Source organism: Benincasa hispida, chromosome 11, assembly GCF_009727055.1.
Source record: "Benincasa hispida cultivar B227 chromosome 11, ASM972705v1, whole genome shotgun sequence".
Classification (NCBI taxonomy): Eukaryota; Viridiplantae; Streptophyta; class Magnoliopsida; order Cucurbitales; family Cucurbitaceae; genus Benincasa; species Benincasa hispida.
The window spans coordinates 76,256,768-76,277,056 of NC_052359.1; the positions used below are offsets into that span (position 1 = coordinate 76,256,768).

The following is a 20,289-nucleotide window of genomic DNA, read 5'->3' on the forward strand; positions in this document are numbered from 1 at the left end:
TGGAAAGAAATCTTGGAAACAAATCCCAATTCTTGTGTCCATTATATAAAAAGTAATAATAATCGAAAGAAGCATGTCCCACTTCCCGATCACTTGGGAAGATATTGGGGACGATTCGTCTCATATATAAATAATAAAATACCGTTCTCCATCTTTATTTATTATTATTATTATTTAAATTTCTAAATCGCTTCCCTTTCAATTCAAAAATAAATAAATAAACCCTCTTTTACTACGACTAGGAGAGAATCAAACATTTCATCTTAAACTCAATAATACAAAATAATAGTTTCTAAAATCAATTGAAAAGATATCAATACTACCCTTTTTCATGGATTCATTTTCAATTTTTAACAATAAGTGTAATAAGTTCCTAAAATTTTAAAATATAAATTTTCGTTTATGAGTTCGAAGTTTCCTTTAATCTCCTACGTTCCTCAAATAGATCTCTTAATTATTGAAAGAGAATTTTAAAATATATTTTTTTTCCTCTCTAAATATTTAATAAAGAGGTTTAAAATGTCTCAAGTAATTTTTTCATCACAATTTTAAAGTTTTAAAAAGGATTGTTTTTAAATATAGAAATATGATCCAAGTTATTTACAAATATAACAAAATGTATTGTCTATCAATAAAAAATGATAGATACTATTAATTGACATTTTGCTATAATTGAAAATATTTTCAATAGGTTTGTCATTTAAAACATTTATCCTTCTAAACATTATATTTTATCTCTCTTCTTCCTCCACCATCCTCTTAGATATTATTTTTAAATTATATGAACCAGCTACAAAATATAAAGTCCAAAATAAATATTCAAAATTACATAGATAAAAATGAACTAAAATAAAAAAATCCAAAAATAAAATAAAATAAAAAATACATATCAAGTTAGAAAAAAAAATCGGAAGATTTGCAACAAAATCCGGTCGGATCTTGCTTCGTGTGATGTTTATCGTGGTGGGTCATTTTTAATTTAATTTATTTTTTATTTTATATAATTTTTTCCCCTTCCTCTTAAAACCAACGCAAACCCACCAAATTTCCCCCTCCATCTCTCTCTCGCTTTCTTTTCTGTGATTCTGAATTTTGGAGCAAAATGGTTATGGCTGCCGATTCCAAATTCCATGTTCTTGCTGTCGATGACAGCCTCATAGATAGAAAACTCATCGAAAGGCTTCTCAAAACTTCCTCCTATCAAGGTATTTTAATTTTCTTTTTAAACTTTTATATATAATAATACAAAATCCCAATTTCTGTTCATTCTTTTTCTTTTCTTTTCTTTTCTTTTTTTTTTTTTTTTTTCTGATTTGATTTGTTTTCTGTAGTTACTACGGTTGATTCTGGTAGCAAGGCCTTAGAATTTCTTGGTTTGATTCAAGAACATCAACATACAAACTTCAAATCCCCTTCTAATTCTTCCTTTTCCTCCTCCAACAATCATCATCAGGTTATTCAATTTCAGATTTGGTTTCATTTTTTCTCATTCCAATCCCTTCCTCTGTTTCTGAAATTTTATGAGTTTTGTGTTTTTTTAGGAAGTGGAAGTGAATCTTATCATCACTGATTACTGCATGCCTGGAATGACTGGCTTCGATTTGCTCAAGAAAGTTAAGGTAAAAAGGCAAAGAAAGAAATTCTATATAGTGTTTCTTAGTTCTACCTTTTTGAATTTTTCTGAAGAATGCGTTTGTCGTCTTGGTTAGCACACCACTTGTTTGATAAAAAATCTCATAGAATATTTTCTCACCTAACTTTTCTTTCTGTTTCCTTTCTAATCAATTAGATCTGGAAAAATCTGTTTTCCTCTGTAACTAATTAGGAATTTCGCTAATCTCACTACTTTATGAAACTTTTCCTGGAAATTCTGATTTTCTCGAGAAGCAAACAGAACGTAAATGAAGAAATTGTGTGAAATTGCAGGAATCAACGTCGCTAAGAAACATACCAGTGGTGATAATGTCATCGGAAAACGTACCTTCGAGAATCAGCAGGTAACGATTTGCAAATTTGTTGTTGAATGGATCGATTAGGTCGATCTTGATATGGCACGATCGGAAACTGATGGAATTGGATTGGATTGATTTGGGAAGCAGATGTTTGGAAGAAGGCGCGGAAGAGTTCTTCCTGAAGCCAGTTCGATTGTGCGATGTGAATAAACTGAAACCGCATATGATGAAGACGAGATTGAAAGAGGATCAAAATCAAGAAGAAGAAGAAGAAACAAGAACAGAGATCGAATTGGAATCGGTTGAAGAACAACAACAAGAAGAGTTGGAATTTGAGATGAAGAGTAAGAAAAGAAAGGGAGGTATGGATGGAGAAGGTGTGGAGGCGGAGAGAAGAAGAAGAAGAAGATTCGACAACAATGGCGTCGCGACTGTGATTTGAAGAATTTGATTAACGATAAGGCTCCGCCATTAGAGGAATTGTATATAAAGAGAGTTTATGAAAATTAGAGGAAGTTGGTGATTCGTTTCTTACAATGGAAGATTTGTTTTGTTATACATCAAATTGAATTTTGTTTTTCCATTTCTAAACTGAATAACAAACTCTTCTCTCTCGAATTAGCCAAAAAAAAAAAGGGTCATATTTGAATTATTTTTCCTTTGGGATTAAAAGTTTTTCTTTTATCTTACACATTATTAATTTAAAAAAAAAAATTGGAAAAACAAATTTTTGGTCAATGAGATTTTGAAAGGTACATTTTAATCTAAAAAAATTTAGAAAATAGTTCTAGATGGTAAATTAGTTTGATCGGAATGAAGGAGACAAGCATCTAATCTATTAGAATAACATAAATCAAGTAAGTTTTCTACTTCATTAAAATTTTGTCACCCGATTAAATTTTTGTTAATCAATTAATAATCCAATAAAAAAAATTCTAAGGTTAAAATGTACATTTTGAAAGCGTAGAGACCGAATAGATATATGAATGAACTTTTACACTATAGGATTAGAAGTGTATTTTGTCTTTAAAAAATTAACTCATTTTACTGTGTTTATTTTTGTTAAAAGGATGATATACAAATTTAGTCTTTATCGTGTCTACTTGTCTTGAACTTTAAAATGTATATTAAGTATTTAAACTCCAAATATAGGTACTTTTAAACTATAAGGTGTGCCAACGAGTCTTTTAATTAGGAGTTCAACGAGTAAAAAGATAAGAATTGATAAACTAATTCACTCGTTGGTTTGTTCTTTTAGAATAAAATTGGATATTTTAGTTTTGTATTGGGAGGAAACACAAAAACTATTGGTTTAGATCAGTTTTGATTAAAAAAACCAACAAAAAAACCAAATTGGCTGTTTGGTTTAAGGTTTTATAGATGAAGGATGCCTAGAATAAAAGGCATGGGAATAAGATTGGGGAGGTTCTCAAAAATAATAAAAAACCCAAATTATTTACATCAATAGCACAAAAATTGAACCCAACCTAAAATGAATTAAATAAATGAAAGAAAAGCCTAGACCCATGGTATTGAAATATAAAAAATGTCCCCCCACACGCGGATAACCTACAACCCGATCGATAAATTATGGTTAATCGGATTACCCATCAACCGATTTGATATCACTCACACCAGCCTCTTCTTCCCACATCTTCTTCCAACGGCTTTTTCTTCATCAAACAATGCACGATAACAATCTATTGTCATTTATCTCGTCGATTGTTTTTCTTCCGCTGGTCATCTTTTTATTCTTCCTCTATCCCTAATGCTCAATCTACTTCTCCCATTGCTACCGAATCCTTCCGTTGCTTCTCCCTCAAGGTTATAATCTATCATCAAATCAACTCTTCAAGGTTATAATATGTAACATCCCGAATTTTAGAAAAATTTAAGTTAATTATCTAAAATTATTGAGTTTAAATTTCCCTTTCATTTGGAAAATTGAGGTTAAATTGAAATAATTGAAAAACTTTTATTGATTAAATTGAATTTAATTGATTAGATATTCGAACTAATTATCTTGAAAATATTGAATTTTGTTTCCCTTTGATTTTGGATTTTAGGGCCAACTTAAAAAAAAAAATTAAAGAGATAATTAATTTCATGTGGTTTAATTGATTTAAATATTTGGAAGTATTTAATTTGTATCAAATTGATGGATTTTATGCCCTTTAATTTTAGTTTTTGGAACCTAAATTAAGATAATTTGAAAAGTTAATTGATTTAGAAATTTAATAGAATCTTTAGAAATTTTGGAGATATTATGATAAAATATTTTTTTATCTTTTAAAAATTTGAAAAAAAAAAATAAAAGAGTTGAGATTTTTTCGAAATTAAATGAGAGTGAAAAGAGGCAAAAAAAAAATTGGGGAGAAAGCAATTCGGTTTTTTAGCGACAACTTTCACAAAATTATCGATTTCCAGAGTTTGAATAGTTGGATCGTGCTCAAATTTGGTTAGTCTGTTCGAGACATATGGAGTTTCATTTTGAATGGTTGGATCGTTGTTTAAAACTATGGTTTGTTCGTAATTGCTGCTGAATAAAATCTGTAAAACTATAAATTCCCCTTCTCTCCCACTCTCGCAAACCTTCCTCATGCAAACCCTCACTACTAACCGCTAGCCTAAACAATTTATGTCGTCCGACAACAACACCCGTTGCCTATCTATGGTAGCTACGAGTCGACGCGCCATCAGCCGCCATTACTCGATCTTTGCCAGAATCTTGAGAAAAATCTTGGGTAAGACTTATTTTCCTTATAATTTGGGAGGTAAAATTCACCCATTTGATTTTGGGTTAAATTAGTAACCTCTCTTTGGTGTGAAACTTAGATTCAAGATTTGGAAGTTTTAAGGCCCATCAAGCTAGACACCATTTTTCGTTTTGCAGAAAATTGATAAAGATCGGTAAGTTTTGGGTAAGTTGTTGGTTGGTTATTCTTTTGGATTGAGAGTAATAGTGGGAAAATTAAGTTATTGATTTTGGATTTAATTCTTGATCAGATTGGATAATTGAATCAAGTTTTGGAATTTGTCTTGGATCAAGCCACAACTTTAGGTTGATTCAAGTGTGCTAAAGAAGTTCTAAGGAGATTTTGTTTCGTGTTTTTACCAAGTTAAGGTAAGTGGTACTATTATCGGTGCCTTGTGCCAGGTGATCACCTAGTCTAGAATTATAAAAACTAATGGATTCTTGAAGCATGATTTTGTCATTATGTTTTATTTGTTGCATGACAGTTATAAGTATTATGAGCATTCATGTTCAAATTTCTAATCAGTATTGATATTATGTATGTGGTGCATGAATAGACCAATAGAGCAGTTTACTATCTCGCCTTGACGCATATTTTATTTCAGAGGACCTACGGGTCTAGTTTCATGTTTGACGGTGTGCCTACGGGCCGCTAGACATGCGTGAGCCAATAGGTTTACGTTCATGTTACTTTTATTTTCATGTTTCATGTTTGACGGTGTGCCTACAAGTCGCTAGACATGCGTGAACTGACAAGTTTACGTTCATGTTATTTTCATGTTTGACGGCGAGCCTACGGGCCGCTAGACATGCGTGAGCTGATAGGTTTACGTTTGTGTTATTTTCATATTTGACGGTGTGCCTACGGGCCGCTAGACATGTGTGAGTCGACGGGTTCACGTTCATGTTATTTTCATGTTTGACGGTGTGCCTATGGGCCGCTAGACATAGTATCAAGATAAGATAGTACGTCTTTTGATTTTTCTTTCATCATAAAAAACCGATGTAGCTGTATGAGCCACGGGCCATCATTCTCTGCTCGTGGATGCATAGTCTGATCCCGGTAATGGGATCACTTACTGAGTATTTTATACTCAACCTTTCATAATTTATGTTTTTCAGGTAATGATAGGAACGAACCGGCGGGTGACGAGAGGGACCTATGATTCTGCCATATGGGACATGTAAATCGCTTCCGCTCAATTTACATTTTCAAGCTATTTAAGAGTTTTGATTTGAAACTTGATGTTGGTTAAAATTTTATTTGTTTAAGTTATTTCTTTTCATTATTTTAGGGGCCCCGAACAAAGGCTTTACTTATTTGTTATTTATTTTGGAAAACTGTCTTTATTATTTTAATGAAATTTATTTTCCTCAATGGTCAAAATGTTTTGAATGTAAATGCGTAATTATGAGTAACGATTGTTATCAGAATACTCAAAAGGTCGGGTCGTTACATAATCATTCTCTTTTCTTTTCATTTCACAAACTCTTCCATTTAATCATGATTATTAAACCTTATTAAACCTAATTTTGTTTAAATAGATGGTAAGCAAAAAACAAAAAGTGGTCAAGGTTGAATCATCAACAAATAAAGAAAGCAAAGGAAAAGGAAAGAAAATAATGAAAATTGAATCATCAATAAGCAGAGCAAAGAGAAACATAATAAAATCTGAAGAGAAGAAGAAGGTAAAACCAAAGTAGTTGTGATAGAGAGTGATAATGTTCTATTGTTGTCTATCACAAATAGACAGTGACAGAACTACTAAACATTTTTTGTTATTGGTAGATAGTTTTATGTCTTGTTCATTGTCTATCTCCATGTATCAATAGAACTTTAGCATCAATACATACTTGCCTATCTAAGATAGAACGAGATAGAATACTATCTCTATCTATCTACGATAGACAGAGATTGAGATAGAAAGAGATAGAATACTATCTTTGTCTATCTGAGATAGACGGTGATAGAGTTATATCATTGTCTACCTGAGATAGACAGAGATAGAATACTATCTCTTTCTATCTGAGATAGACAGTGATAGACTTCAATGATAAACAGTAATATCAGTTTGTATATGGTTTGCACTATCTATTTTTTTGTTGTTGGTCTTGTGCATCGATGCTTATTTAATAGATACTTGTTTATTTGAGTGTATCTATTGATAACTTTGAATTAGATAGACAGATATAGGGTACTATCACAGTTTATTTGGAATAAACAATGATAGTCCTCTATCAGTGACTATCTGAGATAGACAGTGATAGACTTCAATGATAAACAGTAATATCAGATTGTAGATGGTTTGCACTCTATATTTTTTTGTTGTTGGTAGATAGTATTATGCTTTGTTCATTATCTTGTTGTTCATTGATGCTTATGTAATAGATACTTGTTTATCTGAGTGTATCTATTGATAACTTTGAATTGAGAAAGACAGAGATAGAGTACTATCAGTGTCTATTTGAGATAACAGTGATAATCCTCTATTAGTCTCTATTTGAAATAGACAGAAATAGAATACTATCTCTTTCTATCTAAGATAGACAGTGATAGACTTCAATGATAGACAGTAATATCAGTATATATGGTTTGCACTCTTATATTTTTTGTTATTGCAAGATAGTGTTATGTTTTGTTTATCGTCTTGTTGTGCACTGATACTTATTTAATAGATACTTGTTTATCTGAGTATATCTATTGGTAACTTTGAATTGAGATAGACATAGATAGAATCTTATCAGTGTCTATTTGAGATAGATAGAGATAGAATACTATCTATGTCTATTTGAGATAGACAGTGATATATAAAGTTTTATCATTGTCTATCTAAGATAGACAGAGATAGAATACTGTCAATATCTATCAATAGATAGTAGATAATACATAATGATTTTATTGATAGTTATCTTGCTAGTTGTTGGTGTTATTCAAATTTTTTACTTTCTAACATATTGTTATTTTCCCAACAGGTGGAACATGAATTAATTATGGAAAACAAGAATAGAAACTTAAAAGTTACTGTATACTTTGAAGGGATCGAATCCCGTAGTGGAAGTGTTCTTGTGTGAGATCGCATTGCATCCCGCGATTCGTTTTACAATAAACAAAATCGTTGTACTAAACAAAATTATAAACACGTAAACTAGCCCAATTAAGTAATAGTTATTTAATTTGCACAATTAAATAACACTTATTTAATTTTGATTTGCACAATAATGAAATAACTACTTATATATTAAACCCAATTTAATGTATACATTTAATTATCATATACATCCATGTATATGTGCAAAACCTCTCTATTAATTAAATATTTGTGAATCTAATTCACTTGAATTAATTTGAATCTTTTTTAAATATTATTCTCCAATTTAATTATAGATCATATCCATAATTAATCATATATTAATCTCATCAATATATAATTTTCTCAAATTCATTTGAACAATTCAAAGTATCCCTCTTAAGTATCATTTAGTGAGCTAACAAGGGGACTGGTAGACCTGTAGATCAGAAGCTCCAACGATATGAAATTAGTTATTTAAACTCATTAACCAAGTTAATCAATACTCTTTAACTGTGAGTACACTCCACTAAAGACCCACAACTACACTCTTCTCACTACAAATATATTATGTGTTCACGGATATAGACCAATACCAGCAAGTTAGTCCTTTACGAGTGTCCGTAACTCCAACTGGATCATTACCGTTTTACCCTCGAGTTACCTCTGGCTTTTTAAGTACCAGTGTTCCTTTAATGAACAACCTATGTATGGCCCAACTAATAAACAGAAACCCTTCTAGAGCCAATGAGATGGTAAGGCCCTTTGTTCAAGTCCCATAGACACCACTTAAGGGAACATTCATCTACTTACCCTCAAGAAGGGAATAAGTGAATTCCATATTGTATTATTATGTTCCCAGCTCCCTACTCGGTCTTGTCCCCAAAATGGTAGGCATATTGGGTCGGGAATCTGGTCACCCTCTTCCATACAAATAAAAAGACAATCCCTCATGAACAGGAGTTCATAATATACCCAGGATCAAGACTAAGTCGCCTAAGTCATCTTATTGAAATAGAAACCTAACTAGTAAAGAGTGTTACATCTAGTGGTTACTATTTTGCGGTCCAGTCTTATGCAAACTCATTGCATAGGATGTCCCTACTTGCGTATCACCTACACGAATGCATTGGATCATTATACTTGTATCAAATACAAAGTGAGTCGTATCCATAGTGTTACCAGGATAAGGTACCCAACTTTATCCTTATACTATAAACCCTTTAGGCTGTATTTTGAACGTTGATCCCTGTATGTCCCCACATACAGTTCAAGACTCATAAGCCATCCTTGAATGTCAGTTCATGACTCATAACTAGATCTAAAGGCCACAAATTCCCTCAATTAGATTTATGAGAAAGAAAAATGTCAAAACTTAGAAATGCTTTTTTATTCATGACGATCATATAACTAGGAGAGATATAGAGAGAACTTTCAAAGCACTACGCAATGAGGAAGACTCTTTGAAAGTTAAATTAGTCAATCTCTACATTCTATAAGCCCTTTTAGTCCCCAAACAATAACACAACCATATTAATTTAAAACATCCAGACATTTTGGATGATGAACAAGTCTTCAAAGACTTCATTGGGGAAGATTGTCTTACACCTTGACCTATCAATTCTTTAAAAGAGCATTATATACTAAGAAGTATGTTGTCTACCTTCAAGGATTCCCATTAGCATTGCTCTATTAGGCTTTTGAGATAATCCTAAAGCTTTATGATTTAGATGTTGGATTTGGAAGGAAACTTGGAATCGAATGTCCAAGAGTCATCACATGGGAGTGCTTGGAGTTAGATGAGTGGAGGACTCTAAATGAGAACATTTTTTAAATAGAAAATGTAAGTAATTCCTTAAATGAGAACATTTTCAATACCTATCACTTTAAAGATAGACAGTGATAGAGTTTTATCTCTGTTTATCACTGATAGACAGTGATAGGCTACTATCACTATTTATCATTGTTGTTGCTACTTTTTTTCCTCTAATAATTTAATATTTGTTTACTTGTATTTTTATATGAAACCACTGCGTCTAAAGGAAGAAGAATCTCAATCAACTTTCAAATATTTCATATAACTTGAGGCAGATGAGGAGAACGAGAGGGAAATAGAGAGGGAGAAAGAGATGGAAATGAACCAAGAAAAAAAATGAACAAAATTAAGAAAGAGGAGCAAATAGAATAATGAAAGAAATTAGTGAACTAAGTAAACGCTAACAGAAAATATTAGACGAATAAAATGTTTTGAAACAAGATTAAGAGGAGATCAAAAGAATGTTGAGGTCAATTATGGAAAGCCTGAATAGTAGACTTCCATAAAAAAATCTTCCACAACAACAACAGAAAGAAAATAGCATGAAAAAGGTATGGAAAAATAAACCGCCTTCTTATAGCCTTTGAATTTTGGAAGAAAGTGATGATATTGATACAATGGTTGACTATGCAACAACATATCTATCCGGAGTAAGTATTTACATTGTTATATACTATCTTAATATTATGTTTTTTAAGTTTCTTACTTTTTTCTTTGTTACATTTAAATAAATGTAACCATACACTTATTAAATAAATTTTCTTTTCCTTGTAGATCCAAGTTTAAAATGAGAGGCAAAGGGAAAGAGAGGTTTGTATGTATGATCGACAATGGTAGTTCTTTATCACTTAATATTATATTTTTTAAGTTTCTTAATTTCTTAGATGAAAAACAATATATTCTTAGATAGAAAATAATAACGTAGGAAATTGAGATACAAACACAACAACTTCAAACACAAGATGATTTTGATCTAATTGCAACTATTGATTTGGAAACACAAAAAACACAAGGGTTCCCTGAGGTTTGATTATTTTCTTAAGCTATTTTTGTTCAAACACAAAAGTTGACAGTCGGAGATAGATTACTATTAGTGTCTATTTGAGATTGACTCTGATAAAGGTCTATCAGTGTCTATCTAGGATAGACAGTGAAAGTCCTCAATCACAGCCTATGTGAATATTAAGTTTTTTAAGTTTCTTACTTTCTATCATGCTTGCAGATAGATGAAGTTGAAGAAGACATTGAAATTGAAACAAAAAAGGAAGAAGATGAAGTCAAAGAATATGCTGAAATTGATAAAGAATAAGAAAAAGTTGAAGTACAAGAAGTTGAAAAAGAAAAGATAAAGGTGAGAGACAGAGGGAAAGAGAGGTTTGTATATATGATAGACAATGATAGTCCTCTATCACTGTCTATCTTAATATTATGTTTTTTTAAGTTTCTTACTTTCTTAGATAGAAAACAATAACAGATTATTTTCTTGTAAGAAACTGAAATGCAAACACACAACTTCAAACAAAAGATGATTTGGATTCCATTGCAACTATAGATTTGGAAACACCCAAAACACAAGAGTTGTCTGAGGTTTGATTCTTTTCTTAAGCCACTTTTTGTTCAAATACAAGAGTTGACATATAGAGATAGACTATTACAAGTGTCTATCTGAGAAAGACTCTTATAGAGGTCTATCACTGTCAATATGAGATAGACAGTGATAGTCCTCTATGAGTATATATCTAGGATAGACAGTGACAAACCTCTATCAGTGTTTATCTGGGATAGACAGTGATAGTCATCTATTCTTGTCCCAGATATACAGTGATAGCCTACTATTAGTTTCTATCTATCTATCACTGTCTATCTGAGATACACTCTGATAAAGGTTTATATTTGTCTATCTGAGATAGACAATGATAGTCCTCTATCAGTGTCTACATGGGGACAGTGATAGTTCTCTATCATTGTCTTTGTCTAAGTTACCTGAGATTTGATTGTATCGCTGTCTATTTAAGTTGCTTGAGGTTTGATTCTTTTCTTAAGATACTTTTTGTTCAAATAAAAGAGCTGATAGATAGAAATAAAGTACTAACAATGTCTATATGGGATAAACAGTGATAGTTCTCTATTAATGTCTATATAGGATAAATAGTGATAGTCCTTTATCATTGTCTATCTCAAATAGATAGAGATAGACTACTATCAGTGTTTATATGATACAGACTCTGATAGAGGTCTATCTTTGTCTATCCGAGATAGACATTGATAGTTCTCTATCATTATTTTTGTCTATCTAAGTTATCTGAGGTTTCATTGTATCATTGTCTATCTAGGTTGTCTATCTGAGTTGGTTGAGGTTTGATTCTTTTCTTAAGATAATTTTTCTTTAAATAGAAGAGTTGATAGACAAAGATAGACTACTATCAGTGTCTATTTGAGATCGATTCTGATAGAGGTATATCTCTGTCTATCTGATCTGATAAAGGACTATCATTGTCTTTGTCTATCTAAGTCACCCGAGGTTTGATTGTATCACTGTCTATCTGGGTTGTCTATTTGAGTTGGTTGAGGTTTGATTCTTTTCTTAAGATACTTTTTCTTTAAATAGAAGAGCCGATGGACAAAGATAGACTACTATCAGTGTCTATTTGAGATCGATTCTAATAGAGGTATATCTCTGTCTATCTGATCTGATAGAGGACTATAATTGTCTTTGTCTATTTAAGTCACCCAAGGTTTGATTGTATCACTGTCTATCTAAATTGTCTATTTGAGTTGCCTGAGGTTTGATTCTTTTCTTAAGACACATTTTGTTCAAATAGAAGAGCTAATAGACTGAGATAACTATCAGTGTCTATTTGGGATAAACAGTGATAGTCGTTTATTAGTGTCTATCTGGGACAACAATGATAGACTATTATTAGTGTCTATCTGAGATAGACTCTGATAGAGATCTATCTCTTTCTATTTGAGATAGACACTGATAGTCCTTTATCAGTGTTTATTTAGGGTACATAGTGATAGTCCTCCATCACTGTCTATCTGAGTTGTCTAGCTGAGTTGCCTTAGGTTTGATTTTTTTCTTAAGCTAGTTTTTGTTCAAATACAAGAGTTGACATACAAAGATATAATACTATCAGTCTTTATCGCGGATAGACACTGATAGTATCACATCCTATCTGAATATTAAGTTATTTAAGATTCTTACTTTCTATCATATGATTGCAGGTAGATGAAGTTAATGAAGATGCTGAAACTGAAACAGAAAAGAAAGAAGATGAAGTAAAAAAAGATGTTGAAACTGATAAAGAAGAATAAGAAGTTGAAGTAGAAGATAAAAAGAATAGAGGTAGAAGAAGAGAAAAAAGATCAAAACATAGACATGAGAAAAAGATAAATACCATTGTCTATATACATGATAGATACAATGATAGTAGCTTATCATTAACATCATTCAATGTTCTTCTTATGAACTCCACTATTTTTTTTTGCAGCAAATCAATGAAGAAGAGCAAATTTATATATATAAAAAGCTAATTTATTAGATCATATATATTCCTTTCTTAAAAATTTTAATTTATATTTCAAAAAATAATTAAGTAATTCATGAACTGGAGTAGTAAAATTCAAATACTATAATTTAAATTTTAATTCTATTTGTTCATGTGGAGATATGTGAGTGATGGTATCATATACAAAGAGTTTGTATAAGATTGACCGTGAAATGATTAGTTTCTCTTTATAACGCTACTACTTGAAGAGATTAACATTTCAATAGGATGGTCATAGGTGGTTCAACCTTAATCCTAAGTGAGTTGTGACTCTTGTCTATGAGGGCGATCCTTTGATCTGTATGGATGGGAGTGGTCAGATTCACCGACTCAGTAAGCCTACCATTTTGGGGATTTGTCTACATAGGGAGCTGGGAACACAGCTACACAAAATAGAATTCATTCATTCTCATGTTTAAGGAAAGTAGATGAATTGCTCCCTTGATAGCTGAATTTGGATCTTGAACATTGAGGCCTAATCTTCTCACTGGCCCAAGAGGGATTAGTTTACAGTTGGACTATAAACTATTTGTTCATTGGAGGAATCAATGGTACTTAAGGAGTTAGATGTAATTACAAGGGTAAAACGATAATTTGACCCAGTTATAGTTATGAGCAATTCGTGAAGGCTTAACTTACTGTTTATTGGTTATATCCATGGATACAAAAACATATCCATAGTGCGAAAAATGCACCGTGGGTATTAGAGCGACCTGCAGTTAATGAATGTTGATTAATTTAATTATTTAATCTTGTATAATAAGAGCTTATAATATGTAGGTCCATGAGGTCCTCTTGCTAGCTCACGAAGGGTAAAAAATAAGAATAAATTAATTTTGGATTAAATTCAATAGCTAAAAATTGAATAAGGGAATTAATTGTATAAGATACAATTAATAGAATATATATCGATACATTATATATATAATTAATTTTGAATAACATTCAAAATTATATTTTATTATATGAGAGAGATAAATATTTGTACAAGATTCGTATATAATTTATATGAATAAAATTCATATAAAAATATAGGTTAAAATTTATATGAATGGGATTCATATTAAACTATAGGTTAAAATTGATGTGAATAAGATTCATATTAAAACTATAGGTTATTTGAGAAGATATTGTTTGAATATGATTCAAATTAAATTAAATATATGATATTTAATTATTAATTAATTAATATTATTATTTAAATATATATTAAACTAAATTTATTTTAATAATAAAAAGAAAATAGAAGAACTCCCTTCTACGTATGGTGGAGGGAAGTTACGACTTCTCCCCCTCCACCCATTCTCAATTAGCATAAAAGAGAGAAGGTTGAAAAGAAGTATAACATAGAACATTCATCACAGTTTTTCTGTTGTAAAACTTTTTCTAGAAAACTCTCTCATACAAAATCACTCTTCCCTTACCAAAATCGAGGAGACCATCTTTCCTAAATTCTTAGTTCTGAGAATAGTGAGAATTCCAAGTAGCAGTGTCCATAGAAATTCATTGTTCATGATGTTTTGTTCCTGGGTAGGTGTTGCGGTTCGTGAATTTGAGGAGATCAATTTGTGGAGAGGAAATACGTGAAGAAAAAGGTCTTCGAGGGTTAGTATTTTCTCTTCTCTCTTTCTACTTTCCAAAAGCATGCTTTAAATTGTAGATGTTTATTCTGTGTGTTTCTCTGTTTTATTTCTTTATGTTTTGAATTTTCAAAATTGATTGTCAATGGCACGACGATCACACGCTTTCGTAAGATATTCAATTTCTTCACCTCTATAGATCTTGTTTGGAACCATTTTTCTCATTTAAGTCTGCAATGTCGTATTGTCTAATTTCTTTCTTTTTCTGGTGGCTAAAAAGAACACCGTCCATATTTGGTTCTTCCATAAAGAAACTAGTATTTAATTGTGTGTTTTTCATCGATTAGGATTGCCGATTATGAATATAATTTTTAGTTTAGCATCGTTTCTTTTGGAAAACGAGTGAAGAGTGGACATTGTTGATGAACTGGTTGAAGCGATGTATATATTTCAGTGTATGACATTTTGCTATGATCATTCAGACAAAGTTATAATATGAATATCTTGCAAAGGCGTTTGAGTTTTTTTTGTACATATCTAAAGGTGTTCTCTAAACTATCTTGGTGTAAAGTAGAGTATCTGGTGAGAGATTCTTACATTTAGGGGAGCCTAAAGTATTCGGTTGAAAGGTTCTTTTTATAAGAAAAGGAAAGATCGTGACTACAGTTGAGAGACTAATGTTTAGAAGGAGCCTAAGTTATTAGTCACTAAAAGCTAGGATGTACGTTAATGTTTGTAGAGGTTCTTCTTAATAGATAAATAATACATTGTAATTGCAACTTCATATTATAGAAGTCTCTTTCTTTTGAACACACTGCTCCCAGAAGTAGGACTAATATTACATCGAACTGGGTTACCAACTTATGTATCTTTTGTTGGGGTTGATGCCCTAAATCTCGTGGTCTTTTAGTTTGTAAGTGTATTTATACAAACTTATTATTTATCTAATAAAATAAGTTGTATTTTATTTGACATTTAGTTGCATTAACCCAAAAACCAATAAACTAAGATCCAAGGTTATTATATGTAACTAAAAACATGTATGTGGAGACATACAGATGGATCATGTTTAAGTGATAACCTGAATGATCTGTAGTAGATGTATGGGGTTGGGTACCTTATCCTGGTGACACTACCTACAACCCGCTTTGTAGTTGTTACAATTATTATAAAGTGCTACAAATGATCTAATCCTGATCATTCACGTGGAGACATGTGAGCGGAGGTATCATATACAAGGAGTTTGTATAAGATCGGACCATGAAATGAATATTCTCTCTTTATAACACCTTACTAGAAGAAACTTACATTTCACTAGGATGACCATAGGTGACTTGACTTAAATCCTGAGTGAATTGTGAAGTCCTACCTATGAGGGCGGTCCTTTGATTTGTATGGATGAGAGTGACCAGATTCGTCGACTCAATAAGCCTACCATTTTGGGAACTCATCAAATTGAGGAGCTGAGAACACAACCACACAAGAAGGAATTCACCCTTTCCCTGCTGTTAAAATAAACAGATATATTGTTTCCTTAAAGGTTGATTCTGAGGCTTGAACAATGTGGCACCACACCTTCTCTTGGCACGAGAGGGGTTCGGTTGTAGTTGGACTATAACTAATTGTTCATTAGAGGAATTAATGGTACTTAAGGAGTTAGATATAACTGTTGAGGTTGATGCCTTAAATCTCGTAGGGTCCTGTAATTTGTAAACACCTGTTGAACAAACTCTTTGTGATGTAATAATATGAGATCTTTTATTCACCCCTGTCTATGAAATATGAGTTATTTCAGTTGCATTAACCACAAACCAATAAACTAATATCATTGGTTATTGTTGTAACTTAAACATGTATGTGGAGACATACAAGTGGATCGTGCTTTAAGTGATAAACTAAATGTTTGTAATATATGGATAATGGAGGGATACCTTATCCTGGTGACTCTACGAGTGTGACCCCCTTTGTTGATGTTACAAGTGTTGTAAAGTGCTACAAATGGTATGATCCTGACCATTCACGCATTAGACATGCGAGCGGGGATACTCTATACAAAGAAGTTTGTATAACATCGGACCACAAAATGTTTAGTCTCGTTGTATATCGTCGTTCATGACAGAGACTTTCATTTACCTAAGATGACCATAAGTAACATGACCTTAATCCTGTATGAGTTGTGAACTCCTGCCTATGAAGGCGGTCCTTTGATTTGCATGGGTGTGAGTGGCCAGATCACCAACTCAAACCTATCACTTTGGGGATTCGTCTGATTGGGGAGTTGGGAACTCAGTTACACAAGACGAAATTCACTCTTTCCCCGAAGTAGGTGTAAGTAGATAAATTGCTCCCTTAAGGACTAATTCGGGGGCTTGAATAATGTGGCACCACACCTTCTCATGGCTCGAGAAGTGTTTAATCATAGTGGGACTATGATGTATTGTTCATTAGAGGAATCATTGGTACTTAAGGAGTTAGATGTAACTACAGGGGAAAAATGGTAAATTGGCCCAGCTGTACTTACGAGCGATTTGTGAAGGGTCATCGTACTATTGTTGGTTATATCCGATGGACACAGAAATATATTTGTAGTGTGAAGAGTGCAACTATTGGTCTTTAGTGGAATGTCCGACAGTTAACAGATGATGGATATCGTGATTAAAGAGTTTAGTCAGTTATTCACGTACTGATGGACCTTCAAGCTACAAGTCCATAAGGTCCCCTTGGTAGCTTAATGGATTCATGTTGAGAATCAGTTTTTGGGTTAGTTTGAAATGTTCAAATTAACAATAGGGAATTTGATTATATATGATATAATTAAATTGATTCAATTATATATGATATAATTATTTTGACGTATTAGATACATTAATTGGAGGAATTAATATAAATATGATTTATATTAAATGTAATAAAGGAGAAAAAGAACTATAGTTTATATGTTGCATATGATATGATATTAAAACTATAGGTTATAAATATAATATGATAAATTAGTTATTATATTTATTTACAATAAAATCAATTATAAGATAATTGATTTTCGGTTTTATCTCCTAATAACCGCACTAGTGGGAAGTTTTATTCAGTTTTGATAACTGATGGATAAAATGGAAATTGTTTTATTTTTTCACAATCCAGCATATTCCAATCGGGAAAAGAGAAAAAGCTACATGATAGCTTTGAGAGAGTATGCGATCAAGGACTGAGTTTGCTGACGATAGCTCCTCGATACTAAACAATCGAGTACCCAGTCTAAACGATAGACTAAGCCATTTTCCCAATTATTCGATCGTTTACTCGATCGTTCAATTCCTCCTTCCTTCTACCAAATCCATACAGAGCCCACACCTCCTGGATTCTCACACCGAGAATATCAAGGTAACCAAGTGGTGGTGTCGAATTTTTTGTTCGAGGGTCGAGAGTCGAGTTTTACTCGATTATATTTGAGTATCTACCAGTTTGAGTTTGTTGAGTTTGTTCGTTGCGTTGCTACGCTTGACTAAGTTTGCTTGGATGCTTGGCTGATTGATCGAGGGTATACTAGAAGAGAAATTCTTCAAAGGTTTGTCTTACTCGATCCCTTTTTGTTTATTCCTCAAAGCATGTTGTAATTTACTCGTTGATGCATAACTGTTGTTGCTTGATTGTAAATGTCTTGTTTTGTCACAATGAGGTTTGGAACGATCTGCTTCCGCTCAATGATTCTCTTATTTAAGAGTTCCTTCAATAATGACAGGGATAAAACAGTAATTTTGACGCAACTGTACTTATGAGCAATTTGTGAAGGGTCAACATGCTGTTGGTTGGTTATATCCAATGGATACGGGAATATATCTATAATGCGAATAGTGTAGCATTCGGTCTTTAGTGGAGTGACTGACAATTAATGAACGTTGATTATTTTAATTAAAGAGTTTAACTAATTAATCAAGTATCATTGGAGCTTCAATATATAGGTCTATATGGTCCCCTATTAACTCAATAAGGATTAATGGGAATCAAATTATATTTGGATGAATTTGAATTGTTCAAATTAATTAAAGAGAAGTAATTATATAATATATAACTAAGATAATGTATATGATACATTATAATATAAAGTTTTAATGAAAGAAATGAATATTTGAATATGATTCAAATATTAATTATATGACTGTGATCCTTATAAAATTAATATGAATATGATTCATATTAGATTAAATGAAATAATAATAAACTATGGGTTATATTATATATGATATAATATAACCACATGTTATATGTTATATGTGATATAATATATAGTTTAATATGATATATGTGTGTGTGTGTGTGTGTGAATTCAATTTTGAATTTTAGGAAATTAAAATGGGGAGGGAGTTTAGTTTAATAACTCACCTTAACTCCCCTTGTCTCTCTTGTACGTGCAACACAGGAAAAGGAGGTTAAATGGTTTTATCTTTTTCTTCTTTCTGAAAATTTTAGAAATCTCTCTGTGTGGGTGTGTGAAATTTCTCTCAGCAAAAAATCTCTCATTCCCTTTAAAAAAAATTAAACACAAGCCCACATAACTCTGTGTGATTCTTACTTTGAGAATGAGTTAGAAGATCTCGTGGTGGTATTCTTTGTTGGAGCATTGATTACTGTCTACAACAATTATCTACAACAACAAATAACAGTTCAAGAGGACATCGGCTTGTAGTGGTGCTGTTGGAGATGATACACGAAGAAAGGTTCTTCAAAGGTGAGTTTCCAATTTCCCTTTCTTCCCTGTAAAAATCTCAGTAGAGAAAAAGAACTAATTATGTTTATCGTAGTTTACGTCCCTCTGAATTATAGTGTTATGTAAAACAAAATTGAAGACACACGCATTTGTTTGCTTCCGCTTCAGGGTATTCCAAACCTTTCATCTTTTTCTTTAACTATTGTTTATTGTTTGTTATATACATTGTTGTCTATCTTGTTACAATATAATGTGTGACTTATGATGATCTATGATAGATTAAATCCGGTGGCTAAATATAAACTAATTTTAATTTTCAACGATACAATGTGCATTTCAATTTTCAGCAAAAATTATGGTTTAGTTAAAACTTCAAGGTTTGTATCTATTTTTCATCTTTAAGCTTTTAAAAAATAATAAATGGTTTTAAACTTTAAATTTGTATATAATAAGTTCCCAACAAATTAAATTAATAAATCTATTAGGTATAAGTTTGAGTTTTTGTGTCTAATATTAGAACCTGAACTTTCAATTTTAGTTCTAGTAGATCAATAATTTTTTAAAAAAATGAAATAAAAATTAAAGACTAAATTTGTAGCCTTAAAAGTTGAAAACAAAATAGACACGACTTAAAATTTTTAGTTTAATTGTAAATTTGGTCCTTATAATTTGGAGAAAGGTGGAGTTTAGTCTGTATGGCTTTAAAAGTTATATTTAATACTTATGGTTTGATAAACGTCATAAATAGTCTCCATGGTTTGATAAATCTTCATGAAGAGTCCACGTGGTAGGAACTACTTATGAGGATTTTATCAAACTATAAGAACTAAGAAGCACCAACTTCAAGTAGATAGAATGGATTATC

The 20,289-nt window shown here is 31.7% G+C and overlaps 1 protein-coding gene across 1 annotated transcript; it reads left to right on the top strand.

Annotated features, from left to right (window-relative positions):
- The first annotated feature begins 974 nt into the window (after nt 1-974).
- LOC120089899 (two-component response regulator ORR9) lies at nt 975-2,587 on the top strand. Its single transcript, XM_039047334.1, has 5 exons — nt 975-1,205; nt 1,332-1,453; nt 1,542-1,619; nt 1,927-1,997; nt 2,100-2,587. The coding sequence occupies exons 1-5, from the start codon at nt 1,103-1,105 to the stop codon at nt 2,392-2,394; spliced, it is 669 nt and encodes a 222-aa protein (XP_038903262.1). The 5' UTR covers nt 975-1,102; the 3' UTR covers nt 2,395-2,587.
- The last annotated feature ends 17,702 nt before the right edge of the window (nt 2,588-20,289 follow it).